Source organism: Gymnoscopelus braueri, assembly GCF_963280865.1.
Source record: "Gymnoscopelus braueri genome assembly, chromosome: 12".
NCBI classification, from domain to species: Eukaryota; Metazoa; Chordata; class Actinopteri; order Myctophiformes; family Myctophidae; genus Gymnoscopelus; species Gymnoscopelus braueri.
Genome location: NC_137614.1, coordinates 22692195 through 22708829, shown reverse-complemented (window position 1 = coordinate 22708829; position 16635 = coordinate 22692195). Strand labels below are relative to the sequence as shown.

General features: G+C 42.3%; 1 protein-coding gene across 2 annotated transcripts in view; it reads left to right on the top strand.

Moving 5' to 3' along the window:
* Positions 1 to 16635, top strand: part of LOC308096147 (DNA (cytosine-5)-methyltransferase 3B-like) — a 54388-nt gene that overhangs the window by 24048 nt on the left and 13705 nt on the right. For both annotated transcript variants that reach the window (XM_080443451.1, XM_080443450.1), the window contains 9 exons: positions 2143 to 2289; positions 6988 to 7146; positions 7397 to 7504; positions 10248 to 10392; positions 11267 to 11389; positions 12225 to 12269; positions 12514 to 12593; positions 15053 to 15165; positions 15284 to 15467. In XM_080443451.1, the coding sequence (XP_080299577.1) occupies positions 2143 to 2289; positions 6988 to 7146; positions 7397 to 7504; positions 10248 to 10392; positions 11267 to 11389; positions 12225 to 12269; positions 12514 to 12593; positions 15053 to 15165; positions 15284 to 15467 (1104 nt within the window). The remainder of the gene's footprint in view (positions 1 to 2142; positions 2290 to 6987; positions 7147 to 7396; positions 7505 to 10247; positions 10393 to 11266; positions 11390 to 12224; positions 12270 to 12513; positions 12594 to 15052; positions 15166 to 15283; positions 15468 to 16635) is intronic.

Sequence of the window (16635 nt, the reverse complement as noted above, 5' to 3'; positions counted from 1 at the left end):
GTGCGTGCGTTTGTGTGTGTGTCCATCTGTCTGTGAGCAGCTAATCCCCGGCACCGTTGGCCTGGTCAACACGAAACTGTGCATACACACTCCCTGGATGCCAGAGCAGAACCTCTGCCCCAAATGTTTCACATGGGCCTGGTATAGCGCCGGAGGCCGATTTCTGTAACAAAAAAATATATATATTACTCCTATTGATTTTGTCCAAACATCACGCAAATTGGTACACAGTATCTCTATAGTCATTAAACGAAACAGGTCTTTCCGATTTTTCATATTCCATCCTGATTGGCTAAGATTGGCTTCCAAAGTTTGCAGGAGTGCTCCATTTTGAACAAAAAGCCTGAATACAGTAATGAATACAGCGTGCGATTACCGTGAAATTTTACACGCACATTGCCACTAGGCCGAGGAAGAAATTTCAAATCAGCCTCATGGTGGCGCTATAACAGGCCGATTCGTGTTTTACCTATACCTGCACCGATCTGCATAAAACTTTGTATGCACACTTCCTCCACATCTGCCTTTTATCGCAGCACCAGGAGGCTGATTTTTGCCAAACAAATGTATTTATTTTACTCCCACAGATTTTGTCCAAACATCATGCAAATCGGTACACATTATCTCTATAGTTATGTGATCAAGATGAATCTGTCCGATTCTTCATATTCCATCAGCATTGCTGGCCCGCAATAATCTACCTGACCTGGCTCAGAGGAGCTCTTTTTTTTGTTCACATTCAAACTCTTCTGCTTCTTTCTTCTGTTCAAACATTTCCGTATTCCCACAGTGGTGGTGTGAGCCGCCCTGAAGGAAGCACCTGGGTAAACAACAGCACCCTACACAGTCAAATCCAGAGTGTTCATTACGGTTCCATTTTAACACTCTCAGAGTTAAACGGACACTCTGGATCAACACTGTGGGTTTTGGGTTAGTGTTTGTCTTGATCTGGGCAATTTTAACAGCACAGTTCCACTCAGTAAAATCCTTAGTGTTAATGAACACTGAGGATTGGACTGTGCACACCAGTGTGAGTTCAATACATAGCTAATGGATAATCATGTTGACAGTGTACGTGTCAAATGTAGTGTCAACATCCAATTCATTTACATATATACTGTACACAAATACAGTGCTACACAAATACTAGATGGAAACACAGAAAACACACATCCAATGTTTAATCTATCTGTGTGAGGTCAATATGTAACTGGACGGAGTGCGTGGATGCTTGCGTGTGTGTGTGCGTATGGGAGTGCATGATCAGACTGAACTTACTGAGGCATTACACACAAGTTCTTTCTTTCTCTCTTCTTATTTTTCTTTCTCTCTCTCCCCCTCCCTCCCCCCGTCTTTATCAGTGCATGCACTCCCCACAAATATGCCGATTTCAAAATAATTCGTACAATGAAATATAATATGGCTTAAGTTAAAAACTGCTGTGCAGCAGGGAGGAATGAGAGGAATGGGAAACCAAATGCATGTTTTAAGAGACGTGGACATGTTGAAATGTTTGGATGAGACGCAGTGACTGTGTATGTCAGTCTACCTGTATGCAGGCTGGTTAGTCATGGGTCAGACTCCAGTTGGAATGTTAACAAGTAGGATGTACGGGTTGTGTGTGTCTTACTCTGAGTGTGTGTGTGCCTGAGTGTGCCTGTGCGTGTGTGCGTGCGTGCGTGCGTGCGTGTGTGCGTGCGTGCGTGCGTTAGTACGACAGCTTGCCTTCAGGCAAAGGCCGCTTCACACGACACAGAAATTACAGTAGTACAAATGTCTGACAAGTCTGACATTTTAACCTTCGTCTATTTTCTCTCCCACTTTTCTTCGTCTTTCTTCTCCTTCTGCTCGTGCCTCTCTCGCTCTCTCTTCTCTTTCTTTCCCTCTCTCTCTCCTTCTTATCCTGTCTCATAACGTAACGCTGAAGACAGTAATGATGGCAATTACATCGAATCATTCCTCCAGACTACTAGCTGACAGTCTGAGTCTCTCTCTCTCTCTCTCTCTCTCTCTCTCTCTCTCTCTCTCTCTCTCTCTCTCTCAAATACTCATTACACCACCTCTTTCCATATGTATAATGTAACAATGCTTGTGTGTGTGTGTGTGTGTGTGTGTGTGTGTGTGTGTGTGTGTGTGTGTCAGGGTGATGGGTCTGGGGGGTCCACGGTGGAGTCATCTGCGGTCCCCGTGACCCCCAGCCTGGAGCTGATGGAGCAGGACTCTAAAGACTCAGCCCAGAGCACCAGCACCACCTCCACCTCCTGCTCTGAAACACAGACCGAGTACAAGGTAAGATGGAGGGAATTGGGGGAGGGATGGAACACAAAAAATTGGGGGAAGGATGTAACACAAAAAAAAAGAATGGATGGAGGAGAGGAGAGAAGAGGAGAGAGGGAAAAGATTGAGTGAGATTAAAAGGACTAAAGTTATCAGCTTTGTAATACATTCGTCGCTATTTGGCAGAAATCTTAAATATTCTAAACAAAAAACTAAAAAAGAACCTGTGTTGTAAACTTGTAATGGATCCTGTGTAGTTATTATTTAGTCACAAGCTCTTGTAAATACTTTTCATTGGTTAGGTATTTATAAAACCCACAGACAGACTTAACCACTTTCTCTTTCAAAACTTAGTCAAAACCTATTAGAAAAATAGTGAAAATATCCAATGTACAAGCTCACAACGCTTAGCATTGCGACGCGGTGTGGGCTTTTAGATCAGCTATTTTAGCTACTTTTGCACGTGATATTGTACGATGAAGTAGGGCATTCATTTACTAATTATTTTTTGAATATGTCTGTGTGGCTGGTTCCGCTGTTGCTTCCCATCCAAAAAGAGTATGAGAGAACAATTTGAAAGAGGAAAGTGGAGGACATGTGGCATTGAGAGGGAGAGATAAGGGGAGAGGGAACTGAGAGGGATGGTTGGAGGGAGCGGGAGAGATGGAGAGGGAAAGAGGGAGTGCTTTTGAAAGGGGGATGTGTTTAGTTTGGCTATGAGAGAGGAGAGTAGCTCCCTTTACACACACACACAAACACGCGCACGCACGCACAGACACACACACACACACACACACACACACACACACACACAACCTCCTCCACCTGGCCTTGGGTTGGCGCAGGTGGGTTCAAACATGCACACACTCTCTCACACACACACACACACACACACACACACACACACACACACACACACACACACACACACACACATACACACACACACACACACATACACACACACACACACACACACACACACACACACACACACACTGGCTGTATTTGCTCTCTATCAATAGTTTCTTTCAGGTCATGGTGACCACCGGTCACAGCTGGGCGTGTGTGTGTGTGTGTGTGTGTGTGTGTGTGTGTGTGTGTGTGTGTGTGTGTGTGTGTGTGTGTGTGTGTGTGTGTGTGTGTGTGTGTGTGTGTGTGTGTGTGTGTGTGTGTGTGTGTGTGTGCGTGCGTGCGTGCGTGCGTGCGTGAGAGAGAGAAAGTGTGAGAGAGAGAGTGTGTGTGTGTGTGCGTGTGTGTGTGTGTGTGCGCACACATGCGCGTGTGTGTGCGTTCATGCCTGCCTGCAAGTGTGTAAAGAGATAAGTATGTGTATTTAGAGATAATTAAAAGTGTCTGTTACAAACCGAGTGGGTGTTTGTGTGTGTGTGTGTGTGTGTGTGTGTGTGTGTGTGTGTGTGTGTGTGTGTGTGTGTGTGTGCGCGCGAGTACGTACGTGTGTACACGCCTGTGTGTGTGTGTGTTTGTGTACACATGCATGTGCTTATGTATGTACATATACTTAACCTCCCTTGGAAATGCTTGTATGTGTGTATACCTGCAGGTATGAGCATGTGTGGGGGTATATTTGTGTATTTACACAGTAGAGGCTGAAGTCTGAGACATCCATTAGCGGTGCTTGTTTGCATTCATTACCAAGCCTAATGGCATTCACCCTCGTACTGCTCTTCAGCTTTTAACATTCCATACCGTCTGCAAGGGATTACTTAACATCTTTCAACATGGCGTCCCTATTTTGGGCATTATACAGGCATTATATATGGCTGTAGGTGAAAACTAACTATCAAATAAATAAAACGTTGCACCTGCTTTGATTTGGATTCATATTTGCTGGAAATTTAACCCATTAAGACCTGAGGCAATTCTTAAAAATGTTTTCTAAATCCTAACAGTTTTTTGAAAAAAATGTGAAATTTTTTTTTTGAAGATTTTTCAAAAATAGCAGATCTACAAGCTCATAGCGCGGCACTCGGTGCCGCGCTATGAGCTTGTATATCTGCTATTTTTGAATAGCCAAAGAAATCTAAAGTGACACAGATGCGTTCGAGGTCTTAATGGGTTAAAGAAGAGAGGGTAAGAAGGAAAAATGCGGTTACAAAATCGTGGGATAAGAAGGAAGGAGAGAAGAAATAGGCATTAAAAATGTTTTGTGAATATGTTTAATAACAGCATTAGTGAATGTTTTAAATTGTGTGTGTGTGTGTACGTTTGTGTCTGTGTATATGGTTCAGATACTAATCTTTACTAACCATGTCTTAAATATTTTTTGCGTGACGTGTATTGGAACAAATACTTCAGAGGTACTGTAGATTTTACCATAGTTCCTCAGATTTGTGCACAGTACAGTTTGGTTGTGGTAGGGAAAAATCGATTTTTAATGATCTTTGTATTGTGTTTGTATTCTCAGCTCTGTGCATTGTATGTTTAATGCTGAATGGGTGATATAAAGAGCCCTGAACAAACCGTAACCACTTGAACCCTAGCATCCCTATTCTGGTGCGCATATTCTGCGTTGTGATGCATTGTGAGCTTGTAGTTCTGCTAAGAGATTTGATCTAGAGGGGAAAAAGGAGGGGGCTTGGTATACACCCCATGGGGACTCCAGTAACGAAATATATATTAGATTTTAAGTGGTTAAAAAAAAAATTGTAGATAAATATTTTGAAAACTGTTCAAACTTTTGACTACAGACAGAAAATATCCACCCGTGCCAGTTGGCAATTGTTGGTCTGTTTTGTTTGTGCAGCAAGAGAATCTGGCTGATGAACCTACAACTTCATCACTCTAGTATTTGCTGTGTTGCACAAATGACCTAGTCTAATCTACCTAGTTTTACTTCCAATTAAAAATTCACTTTTATAATGTGTTAACACTAAACTACATTTAATTTGTTTGATGCATAGACTGTATAAAAAGAATGGACTATGCCAAACCTCTGGTTTCTATAGACCGAAAATGAAGCCGGTTGTTCAGGAATTTGAAATCCGCCATCTTTAATATATGCCAAAAAGCTACCGGGAATAGGAACCGGAAATCAAAGAATGCTATTGATTGGGTGGTTTGTCAATCAAGAGCGGGGGCAGGGAATGAATGCTATTGGTTGTGTAGCTTGTCAATCAAATCATCCCGCCCCTCCTAGAGCATAGCCTACTTCAGGGGTCTTCAACGTTTTCAGGCCAAGGACCCCCTAACCGAGAGAGAGATGAAGCAGGGACCCCCCCTCTATATTGTATAACATTGTGTTTCAGATTAAACCTTTTTTGTTTACTTGGTCTGCTCTTTTTTTCCCTCTACACCTATACCTCTTTGACAAAAATAGCTGATCTACAAGCTCACAACTCCTTGCAGCGCGAGGCGTTGTGAGCTTGTAGATCAGCTATCTTTGGCTAAAGTTCTCCTCAGAAAAGGGATGCTATGGTTCAAGTGGTTAAGGTAAAAAAATCATATCACACAAAGATTTGGCGGACCCCCTGTAGTAACTCTGAGGACCCCCTAGGGGTCCCCGGACCCCCTGTTGAAGACCCCTGGCCTACTTTATCGGCAATTTTAAAATAAATGGGACCATAGTTTACCAAAACGCATATCATGATGATTGAAAGGAGACTTTAAACTAGCGACTGGAAGCATATAGTATTTATGACAGCGTTTATTAAGGTAAGAAAATCAAGTCTAAAGTTCGTCAAAAACCCATCCACTTGCATTGAGAGAATATTCTTTCTGACACCAGCAGGGATAAATCAGCTAAACTATACAGGCCATTCATTTGAACTGTCTCTTCCGTATTAGAGTCAATGTAAAAATCTCAAGCTGGCCCCTTGGTTTGATGTGGAAACTGCAAGAGCTCAGTGAGTCAACAAGCAGACACATTGACATGATAATGTGAAAAAACATTCCATTTCATTGTGGTTAGGAGATTACCATAGTTGTGATATAGTTTCCTCCCACTAGTTTCTCCCACTCCCTTGGAGTTTGACACCATTCTCCAGTGGTTTGATGGTACCAAGGTACCAAGGAATACATATGGGGCTGAGGAGCGCAAGGGATTTGCAGTTGAGCCAGGAAGAGATATTCCATATACTGCACCTTACAGATCAGATGTGGTCACATCTAGGGCACTATACTGCCTACATTTAACATTATGACATTGTAAACTTTTATCAACTCCCTAAGTAGGCCTATCATACTGTACATCCTTTATTCATGTCATCCATGCCTATAGCACAAAATCACATCATGTATTATCATCATGTACCATACGTGACACTTTTTTTCTTCTTTTATAAACAATGTTAGAAATGGTGCTGTAGTTTTAGTGTAAGTTCATGAATAGTTACAGAATGCACATATTTGATTTGACAGTCTTGGAAGATTAAAATTACCAAATTATGACATCCTATAATTTAAAAGCATATACAGATACATGTGGACACTTATTTCAACATGACCTGGTTAATAGAGAATACTGTCCCTACTTGTCTGCCTCCCTTCACCCAACACTCTTCTTCACCAAACCATAATACATTTAAGATTTGTGTTGTTCAGCTCAGGAACAACTGAGTTCAACACACCTCCCACTCCAGGGGGACCAGTTATCTTGGTATGTTGTGAGGAATGAACATAAAATGTTTCTGCTGCGGGCGGGGTGTGGTTAACATTGAACATAACTCTCTGTCTCTGCTGTATCTCCAGGACAACAAAGGGTTCGGGATTGGGGAGCTGGTGTGGGGAAAGATCAAAGGTTTCTCCTGGTGGCCGGGCATCGTGGTGACCTGGCGTGCCACAGGAAAGCGGCAGGCCACACACGGCATGAGGTGGCTGCAGTGGTTTGGGGACGGCAAGTTCTCAGAGGTAAGGAAGCATAGTGTCCGTGGCCCACTAGTGGTCCATGACATAATTACACGTGGTCCATGGGATATACTGTAGTTGTAGGGAGTGGTCCATTGATGAGTGTTTGAAATATGCTAGCGGTAGCGGTCCAGAGCTCAAAAAAGGTTGAGAACCAGAGGTGAAGACAGAGGGAGGGATGGAGGAATAAAATGGAAACACAAGTCTTGTGTTGTCTCATATTCACATCTACTTTTTCCTCCACTCTCTCCAGGTTTCAGCAGACAAGTTGGATTCCATTACGGCCTTTCCTAAGTTCTTCAGCCAGGCTTCCTACACTAAGCTAGCTTCATATCGCAGAGCCATCTTTCAGGCACTGGAGGTGAGTCACATTCTGAGACCAGAAGGTTGTCAGTTGAAATCCCTTTTTGCCTGTTTCACCTGTTATAGTGTAGTATGCATTAGGCTTTATGAGTCTGTAACTCCAAACATTTACACATTTGTACACTCTCAGGCATTTGTACACTTTACTCATCAAACTGGAGGTCCTTGCAATTAAACAGGTTGAGAATCACTGACAGTGACATACAGTACTTATCACACCATGGATCCCACTGAATGCAATGCAACAGGACCATACAGCTGACATACACATAACATAACTGTCTGTCAGCACTGACAGGCAAAGGAAGAAAGAAATAATGATGAGGCGAAGAAGAGATTAGTAAGGGGAGGGGGAGAGAAGGAAAAACAAAGGGGTTCATTGGAGAGGAAGAGAATATATTGAGGGGAAGAGGTGGGAGGGAGGAGAAGGGATTGGTAGGAGAGGAGAGGGAAGTGGGTGTGTGCGAGACTGTTGTGAAAACAACATACGCGGTAATTTCACTGCCAACAAAATCACTTCACTGGTAGAATATATGCACACACCTGTCCTATTATGTCTCAGCGAGTGTGTGTGTGTGTGTGGGTGTGGGTGTGTGTGCGGGTGTGTGTGTGTGTGTGGGGGGGGGGTGTACGGCTGCACACAACTGCCAAGTACCGTAAACACATTACTCCATCTTCTCTCTCCAGTAGCGTGTCTGTCCATTGTGCACTTTCCCTTTCACTCTGACAGCGACAGCGTGACAGTGCACAGACCACAGTCAGTCAGGCTGATAGTCAGGCAGACAGACAGCCAGATCAATAGACAGATAAATAGACAGACAAGGACATTGTCCGAACTTGTCTGGTGTCAATCTCCGTCCATCAAACCCTGCAGCTCTCTCTCTCGCTCTCACACACACTCTCTTTCTTGTGCATGCATGTGTGTTGACTTTCTGTCAGTTCTCTTCTTTTTTTTTTTGCATGGAGGACACCTACGTATCTCTATTAGACACAATAAACACAGATAATCGCACCTCTGTCTGTCTGTCTATCTGTAGAAATACATCTGACAGACAGACTGACAGACAGAAAGGCTTCTGAGTGTGTCGGTCGTGTGTTTTTCTTTCTGCTCGTCAGGGAGTCTCTGTGTGCCTAAAGCTAACAACCATCTCTCACCACCTCTTCACCTCCTTCCCTCCATCCCTTATCCTGTCTTCAACAGACATAATACTATAGACCAGGGCTTCCCAAACATTTTGGCTTAAAGGAGTAGTTCACCCCAAAGATTATTTATTTTCTATCAATTACACACCCCATGAAGCCTTGAATTCATGGAGATTTTTTTGTTTTTGTCGCATTCCTAAGCCAATAATTCGATGACCGGGTGGCTGCTCAGTAGGAGACTCTACCGGAGACTCTGCTGGTTTATTGGCTCAGGACAAAAACAAAAAACTCCATGAATTCAAGGCTTCATGGGGTGTGTATTTGATAGAAAATAAGATTTTTTTGGGGGTGAACTACTCCTTTAAGTGGTTACTTTTTTGCCACCCTCTATTTTTGTCTCCGCCAGGCCGAAAGGCATGGCGAGAGAGTATGTTTTCGCCCCTGTCCGTGTGTCCGTGTGTCCGTCCGTGTGTCCGTCATTCTGTCATTTTGTGTACAGCTAATCTCCGGCACCGTTGGCTTGATCGCAGAGAAACTGTGCACACACACTCCCTTGATGCCAGAGCAGAACCTCTGCCCCAACTTTTTCACCTGGGCCTGTTATAGCGCCACCAGGAGGCCGCTTTTTGCAAAACACATTTTTGGACAGTACTCCTACAGATTTTGGCCAAAAATCCCACAAATCGGTACACAGTATCTCTATAGTCATTAAAAGAAACGGCTAATTTCAGATTCTTCATATTCCATCCTGATTGGAAAAAATTGGCTTTCAAAGTTTGCAGGAGTACTCCGTTTCGAACAAAATGCCTCAAATCATGAACACAGCATGCAATTTCTGTGACATTTTGCACACACATTCCCATTAGGCCGAGGAAGAAATGCCATTTGAAAATGTTCAAATCAGCCTCATGGTGGCGCTGTAACAGGCCGATTCGTGTTTTTACCTATAACTGCACCAATCGGTGTAAAACTTTGTATGCACACAGTCTAGAGGCCAAGGAAAAACCTTTGCCCTGCCTTTTTCACATTTGCTTTTTATAGCGCCACCAGGAGGCAGACTTATGTAAAACACATTTTTTGATATTAAGCCTTCAAATGTTATCCAAATTTCACGCAAATCGGTACACATGATCTCTATAGTCACGTGATCAAGACAGATCTGTTTGATTTTTCATATTCCATCCTGATTGGCTAACATTGACATGTCATGTTTGCAGAAGTGGCCCGTTTTGAACAAAATGCACCAAATCATGAACGCAGCGTCCGATTGCGGTGAAACTTTGAATGCACATTTGCACTACGTTGACGAACAAATGCCACCTTTTTAACATTGGCCTGTTATAGCGCCACCAGCAGGTAAAATTTAGCAAAACATATTTTTAGAACAAAATGCTTCAAATCATGCATGCAGTGTCCGATTGCCATGCACGGCCTAGGAATAAATGGCACCCTTTTCACATTGGCCTATTATAGCGCCACTAGGAGGCCAAAATAACCTACCTGACCTGGCGGAGACCTGTGCTCCGAGGAGCACTTTTTCTAGTTTGTATTTGTATTTTCCTGAAATGACACCTCTCTCTCTTCTCCCTCCATCTCAGATGGCCAGTATTCGTGCTGAGAAGACGTTTCCCCCTTGTGACTCTGACAACCCGGAGGACCAGGTCAAACCCATGCTGGACTGGGCCAATGGTGGCTTCTTGCCCAAGGGACAGGACGGACTCAAACCCTCGCAAAACGCAGCAGGTCAGTGTAGGAGCCAAACCACTAACTGACTGGTCACTGGGTTCTGGGAGTACTGAAAATATAGAGAGCATTTTTAGAGAGAGTACAGTTGTCTCTGGATTGAAGTGAGAGAAGAGAGAAGATAACAGCTCAGACATGTCAATAGGAGTTGACACAAAGTGCTTTCCAACAAAAGACATGTTAACTAGAATAAATGTGTAAACATAAAGGGGCTGTAAGATATATTTTAGTTAAAACAAACAGATTTTTGCTAAAAGCTTAAAGCTCTATGTTTTGATAGTATTCATTGCTATAGAGAGTGTTTGTTCATTAACAGGAGTCCCTCCGTCACTCTAGCTCTTTAGTATGCAAAAAATAAATGTTCAACTAGGATACCAAATCAGAATATATAACTATTTAGCACTTTCATACCAATAAAGCATATTGAATAGAATTGGAGGAGAGAGGGTGAGAGTGGAGTTAGGGAAAGAGAGAGAACCATGTCTAATGTTGCAAGTTGAACAGCGTATGTGTGGGTGGTTTTTGACTACCACGGGTAACGATGCCAGCCAAATGGCCAATGGCAGAAAATGATGATTTTAAATCTCTAGCACGTTACGTTTATCTATTTTAAAGATGAAGCTGCGCAACTTTGCATGCACATTATGTTGGAAACAAGACACCTAACGGCTTGCTAGTCAATATCGTCAATCAAAATCTTCTGTTTATTTATAATATTTATATTCTTCTTCTTGTGCCACTGCTGCATAGTAACAACCACACTACTATTCTACTACTATATAATACTACTTGCTTATACTACTACTACTGCTGCTGCTGCTGGTGCTACTGCTACTATCATAATAAATGATGTATTTTGTATGTTCTTATCTAGAGAGTGCAGTAATGGACCCCCAGGTTCTAGATGTGTCTCTGCCAGAGTATTTCCCCAGCGCTAAGAGGCCAAGAGTCAGCCTTTGTAAGAGCAAGTCCGCTCCAGAGGAGAGCTACAGTAGAGGTAAGTTGAAAAACACTTAGTTGACAGGATTTCCAAGGGCTCTATACTAGGCTCCCCCACGGTGGTGCTAACCAATTACCACTGTCAGTGCCAAGTATGTGGATGAACCTCATACTTGGCAATAAAGCCTGTGATTCATATCCTGAAAGTGAGGAGTGAATCTGCCACAAGTTGTTATTAAAGTTCTGCCTGAAGTCGTACCTATCTGATGTTCTGCTGAAGTTGAAGCAAACGCAAAGAATATTTTGGTGATGGGAATTTGATAATAAAATGTGGTAAATGCATCAGTTGCCATTTAGTCAAATTCCTTGAGATAACACATCTGGTAGTTATTGGACAATTGTTAATTATTATGTTTTTGTGTGGTCTACAGTAGTGCCAGATGTCAAGACAATGATGATGTCCTCAAGATGGTGGTGAGGTGCCCCAGAGCAAGGCACCTCACCACCGATGGATGCTGTGATGTTGATCAATATGTACTTAGAATTGTGCAAAGTTAATATATGTCATTTGAGTTTCCATCTCCCATTTAGTGCACTAACTCTTTTGAGAGATGAAAAAAAACACCTCGATCTGGCGTAAAAACCTTTTGTGACATTTCACGATTCATAAAGAAATTCAGCATGCTTTTTTTTATGCACAACATTTTTAGCCTATAAAAATGGGTGATAGAAACCCAAATAGTCGGGAGTATCACTGGGATGGTGTAACACGTGCGGAGGAGCACAGTATCCCTCCTACTTGCGATTCCGGTCCCATCCTGTCTTGACTCGACTCTCTCTCTCTCTCTCTCTCTCTCTCTCTCTCTCTCTCTGTACCTGTCTGTCTTTCTTAGAACAAATGGTGATTGAAGTTTTGAAGAATAAAAGAAGTATAGAAGGTACATATGTTCTCCGTGTGTGTGTGTGTGTGTGTGTGTGTGTGTGTGTGTGTGTGTGTGTGTGTGTGTGTGTGTGTGTGTGTGTGTGTGTGTGTGTGTGTGTATTTATACTGTAAATGATTATAAAACTGTTGAATAATACGTGTGTGTTTCATAGTCATTTAATAGCACAATTATGATACTATGATAAATTATTATAAACTGATGATTAATGATTGTTTTGTGTGCGTGTGTGGGTTGGCAGAGTTCTGCCTCTCCTGTGGTAAGATGAGAGCAGCAACCTTCCACCCGCTGTTTGAAGGAGGCTTGTGCCAAAGCTGCAAAGTAAGAACATTTAACTCATAAATCTTTTGTCCCCATTGATGGTTGTGTTCTTTTATCAGTGATTGAGTCATACTACACTACTACTACTACTATAACTGCTATTGCTACTGCCACCACTGTTACTATTTGTAGTTAATACTAATTTGACTTTTTCTTTAGAAGTACAGATACATTTACTCATGACATTGAAACTAAAGTTTGGTTTCAATCTATTACGCTGGTTCTGTAAATCAAACTAATAATTGTTTAAAGACCAGAACTGTAAGGCTGCAATCCCTTACTTTTTTTTGTGTATAAAACATTATTTCAACCAGTTTGTATGGTAGAGTATGTTAATACAATATAACCAACACAACTACGGTGGTTGTAGTTAGTCTCCCTGCTCTTCTGTTGAGAAATGTAGATCCTTTGGTCGGGTAGGACCACAGCATAATATCTCCCCTTCCCAAACTGGCTTTCCGTATTAATTAAATGTTGGTGCTTGTGCGGGAGACCCAGGTTTGATACCTGGATAGGACATCAATGTTACGTATTGCAGCTTTAAGTTGAACTTGTGTACTCTACTGGTCATTTTGAGCAGCATCATAGCAGATACATACAGTATCATCTTTTCAGGTATCAGATTTGTGCATGCTTTGACAAACACACATTTAACACTTAATCCCTCTCATACAGAGGAATCTCCAGACACGGACGAGGCCATAGCACTAACTCTTATTTTCAGCTGGCCTTGTCTATTCAACATGCATCTAATTCAGTTTAATAAAGTAGCTCCTTAAGAATGAGTTAGATAAAAGCGGCTACATGTCATGCAAAACTCGACCCTTCCTTGTCAAAGGCTGTCTGTACATGTGATGAAAAAAATTACAATAAGTGTAGAGATCTAAGAGAGAGGTAGATTGGATTTCAAGTCTCCAAGAATGTTTTAATTCCAGGTGTAAATGCATATCTGGACATTGTCCAGGCATGTTAAGTGGGTGTCGTTTGGTTTCCGTTGTAATCTTGTGTTATTACTTGCTTTTCTCAAAGGCCCTCCATTTAGATGCATAACATTTTATTGTTGATTATCAAATGTTATTTTTTTTTGCCTGTGTACATTTACTATTCCTGCAAACAAAACAAGCCCCTGAGTTGGTCTTTGAGTCAAGAAACTGCTTTTTATTTAGTCCATTAGAAAGTCTCGCCAAACGGGAGCTCCACAATGAGTTGCCTCGGGGAGGAGAGCTGACAGGAGGGAGGAGAAGAAAAGCACACGCTCTGTGTGACAGCTTGACTGTAAACGATCTGTAGATTTGAGTCAAGAAATCGACCATGTAGTTGCTCAATCTCGATTAATTTGATACTGTACAACTGCTACTTTAAGACTGTGTTATTAGTATTCTGTACTTTTCCATAGTATGTGTACTGTGATTGGCAGCATTCGTGCCATTTGTGCAAATAGGCTAACACCCAAATGAACACATTTGTCCCAGTGACCAAAAGGACTCAAAAGAATAGACTATAAAAGTATCTTTGCCGCCTTTGTGAACACACCTTAAGAGTTTATAAACACTGAGGATTTTATGAGAACCCTAGCGTCCCTATTCTGGGGCGAAAATTCAGTGAAAATACGCAATCTACAAGCTCACAACATGTCGCAATGCAGCGCGTTGTGAGCTTATAGATCGGATATTTCCGGCCAAGACATTTAAAGTAAAGGGGAACAAAATGTGTATAGAGCCTTGGGGAACCCAGGGCTATGTGTATAGTATATAAGTCAACTAAGTATATAGGGTTTAAGTGGTTAATGCCTGGAATAAACAGGGCCAAAGAGACCCTGCTTCCATTGAACGCACCTGCGTAAATAATATATTTAGTATTTCCTGGATACTGTGTGTTGTAGACAAGTCTAGTCTTGGCTGGACTGGAGTGCAGGACGATGTGTCAAGACCAGGCCTTGAGGAGCTGAAATGAAGATTTGATTTCCTTAATGCTATCCATGTGGGAAAAGACAGTCACCTCCCGGGGATTAAAGGGCCATTTGTGCCAATTTTACACAATCTGTTAACTCGTCGTGTGGAGTATTACATAACATGTGAAAAGTGTTCTGTAGCTCTTCAGTGAGCGGTGGAGACTGGAGAATCTATGAGAAAGTTATCCACTCACTCGGGTAAAGCCCGATTTGTTCTTCGTCATATGATGGTGCTGCTCGCCTGGAATAGCCGATCTGCAAGCTCACGACAAAGAAGAGGAAAGACTAGAAAGAGTGTAAATGAAGCGTAACTTTCCACACACCAAGAGGGTCTTCGTTTGTTTATGAAGGTTGTGTGTTGTGTGTGTGTGTGTGTGTGTGTGTGTGTGTGTGTGTGTGTGTGTGTGTGTGTGTGTGTGTGTGTGTGTGTGTGTGTGTGTGTGTGTGTGTGTGTGTGTGTGTGTGTGTGTGTGTCTGTGTGTGCGTGCGCGTGTGTGTGTGTGTGTAGGATGTGTACCTGGAGATCTCCTATATGTATGATGATGATGGGTACCAGTCGTATTGCACAGTCTGCTGTGGAGGACGAGAGGTGCTGCTGTGCGGCAACGCCAACTGCTGCAGGTCAGACACACAAGTGATCTTAATTACATGTAATTAAGCATGTATAAATCTCTTTGGATAAGTGATTTATAATCAAGGTTTTTTATTCATATTATTATTATTATGTGTGTGTGTGCAGGTGTTTCTGTGTGGACTGTCTGGACATTCTGGTGGGTCCCGGGGCGTCTAACAGTGCTCGCCACCTGGACCCATGGCGCTGCTACATGTGTCAGCCTGTGCTCCAGTATGGAGTCCTCAAACGACGCCATGACTGGAGTCTCAAGCTGCAGGAGTTCTTCGTCAATGACAATGGACAGGAGTTTGTAAGTCGCACCACATGTTCATGTTTTGTAAACACATCACCCGCCAAGGACACAGATATGCGTTCTATTAACCCATTTTGGGCGGGAACCCCTTTGTGTAACTATACCTTTCAGGACGGGAACCGCTTTTGGGGTTCTTCTATGTACAGTATATAGCAACATAATCTTTTGTAATTTTTGAATAAATATTTGAAGTTTTTCAGAAAACTAGAATCGGCCTCAGGTATAAATGGGTTAAATGCATCACTTGCCCACCAAAAACGCAGATATGCGTTCTATTTAATTTTTTTCATTCCTATTCCACAAGGGCCGCTCTAACATAGCTTAGGAATGATCCCTCGTCACTCAGAGAAGCAGTAGACGGATGTGACGTCATTAAAAAAAAAAGGACGTCCGTCCGCCCCAGCTATAGGATTTTTAGAAAAGCACTTCTAACTCAGATTCATTTTTTTGTAATGAAAACCACCCGTTTTCAACGGGCCATAGCTCCAAAATGGCTGCTCGCGGTTGGAATGTTATTGTTTCAGTGGATACACGGATCCCTCACCCAACCCACGGAGACTTTAAAAAAAAAATTACACAACTTGGCTTCCACTGCGTTTCAAAGATCGTCTATTTAAGGTAATAAACGTGGCAAGGGGATTAAAAACAATGTTTAATATCTTGGCGGGTAATGTGTTGGGGGGCTTTTTTTTTTGTTTTGTTTTTTTACATGTGTTCATAGAGTTTGTGGTTTATTACTGGATTGTGATTTCACACTCCTAAATGTCCAGGTTTCCCCTCAGGGATCAGCCATGCTTTATTAATGAAGTAATAAATAATCAATGCTTTGTAATAAAGCATGGTACTTTCTCCAGTTCACATTTTTGAAAAAAGATTTGTGAGAAAATGTCTGTGCGTCATTCTGTAAGCTCACAGATTCAGTGAATTAACTTTTACGACCAGGAGCATACTTTGTGGCGCAATCTAGTAGTGTTGCACGTTCAAATCACATTTTTCAAAAAGTTCACTGGGAGTATCCAAAGATCAGGTCAGCTGATCTATGTAGGAGAGTTGGAGGGAGACAGTGTTGGGGAGACAGACAGTAGGAATGCTGAGACGGAGACAGTGTAGGAGAGACAGACAATTGGGCAGCTGAGAGGGAGACAGTGTTGTGGTTATGTTGCTT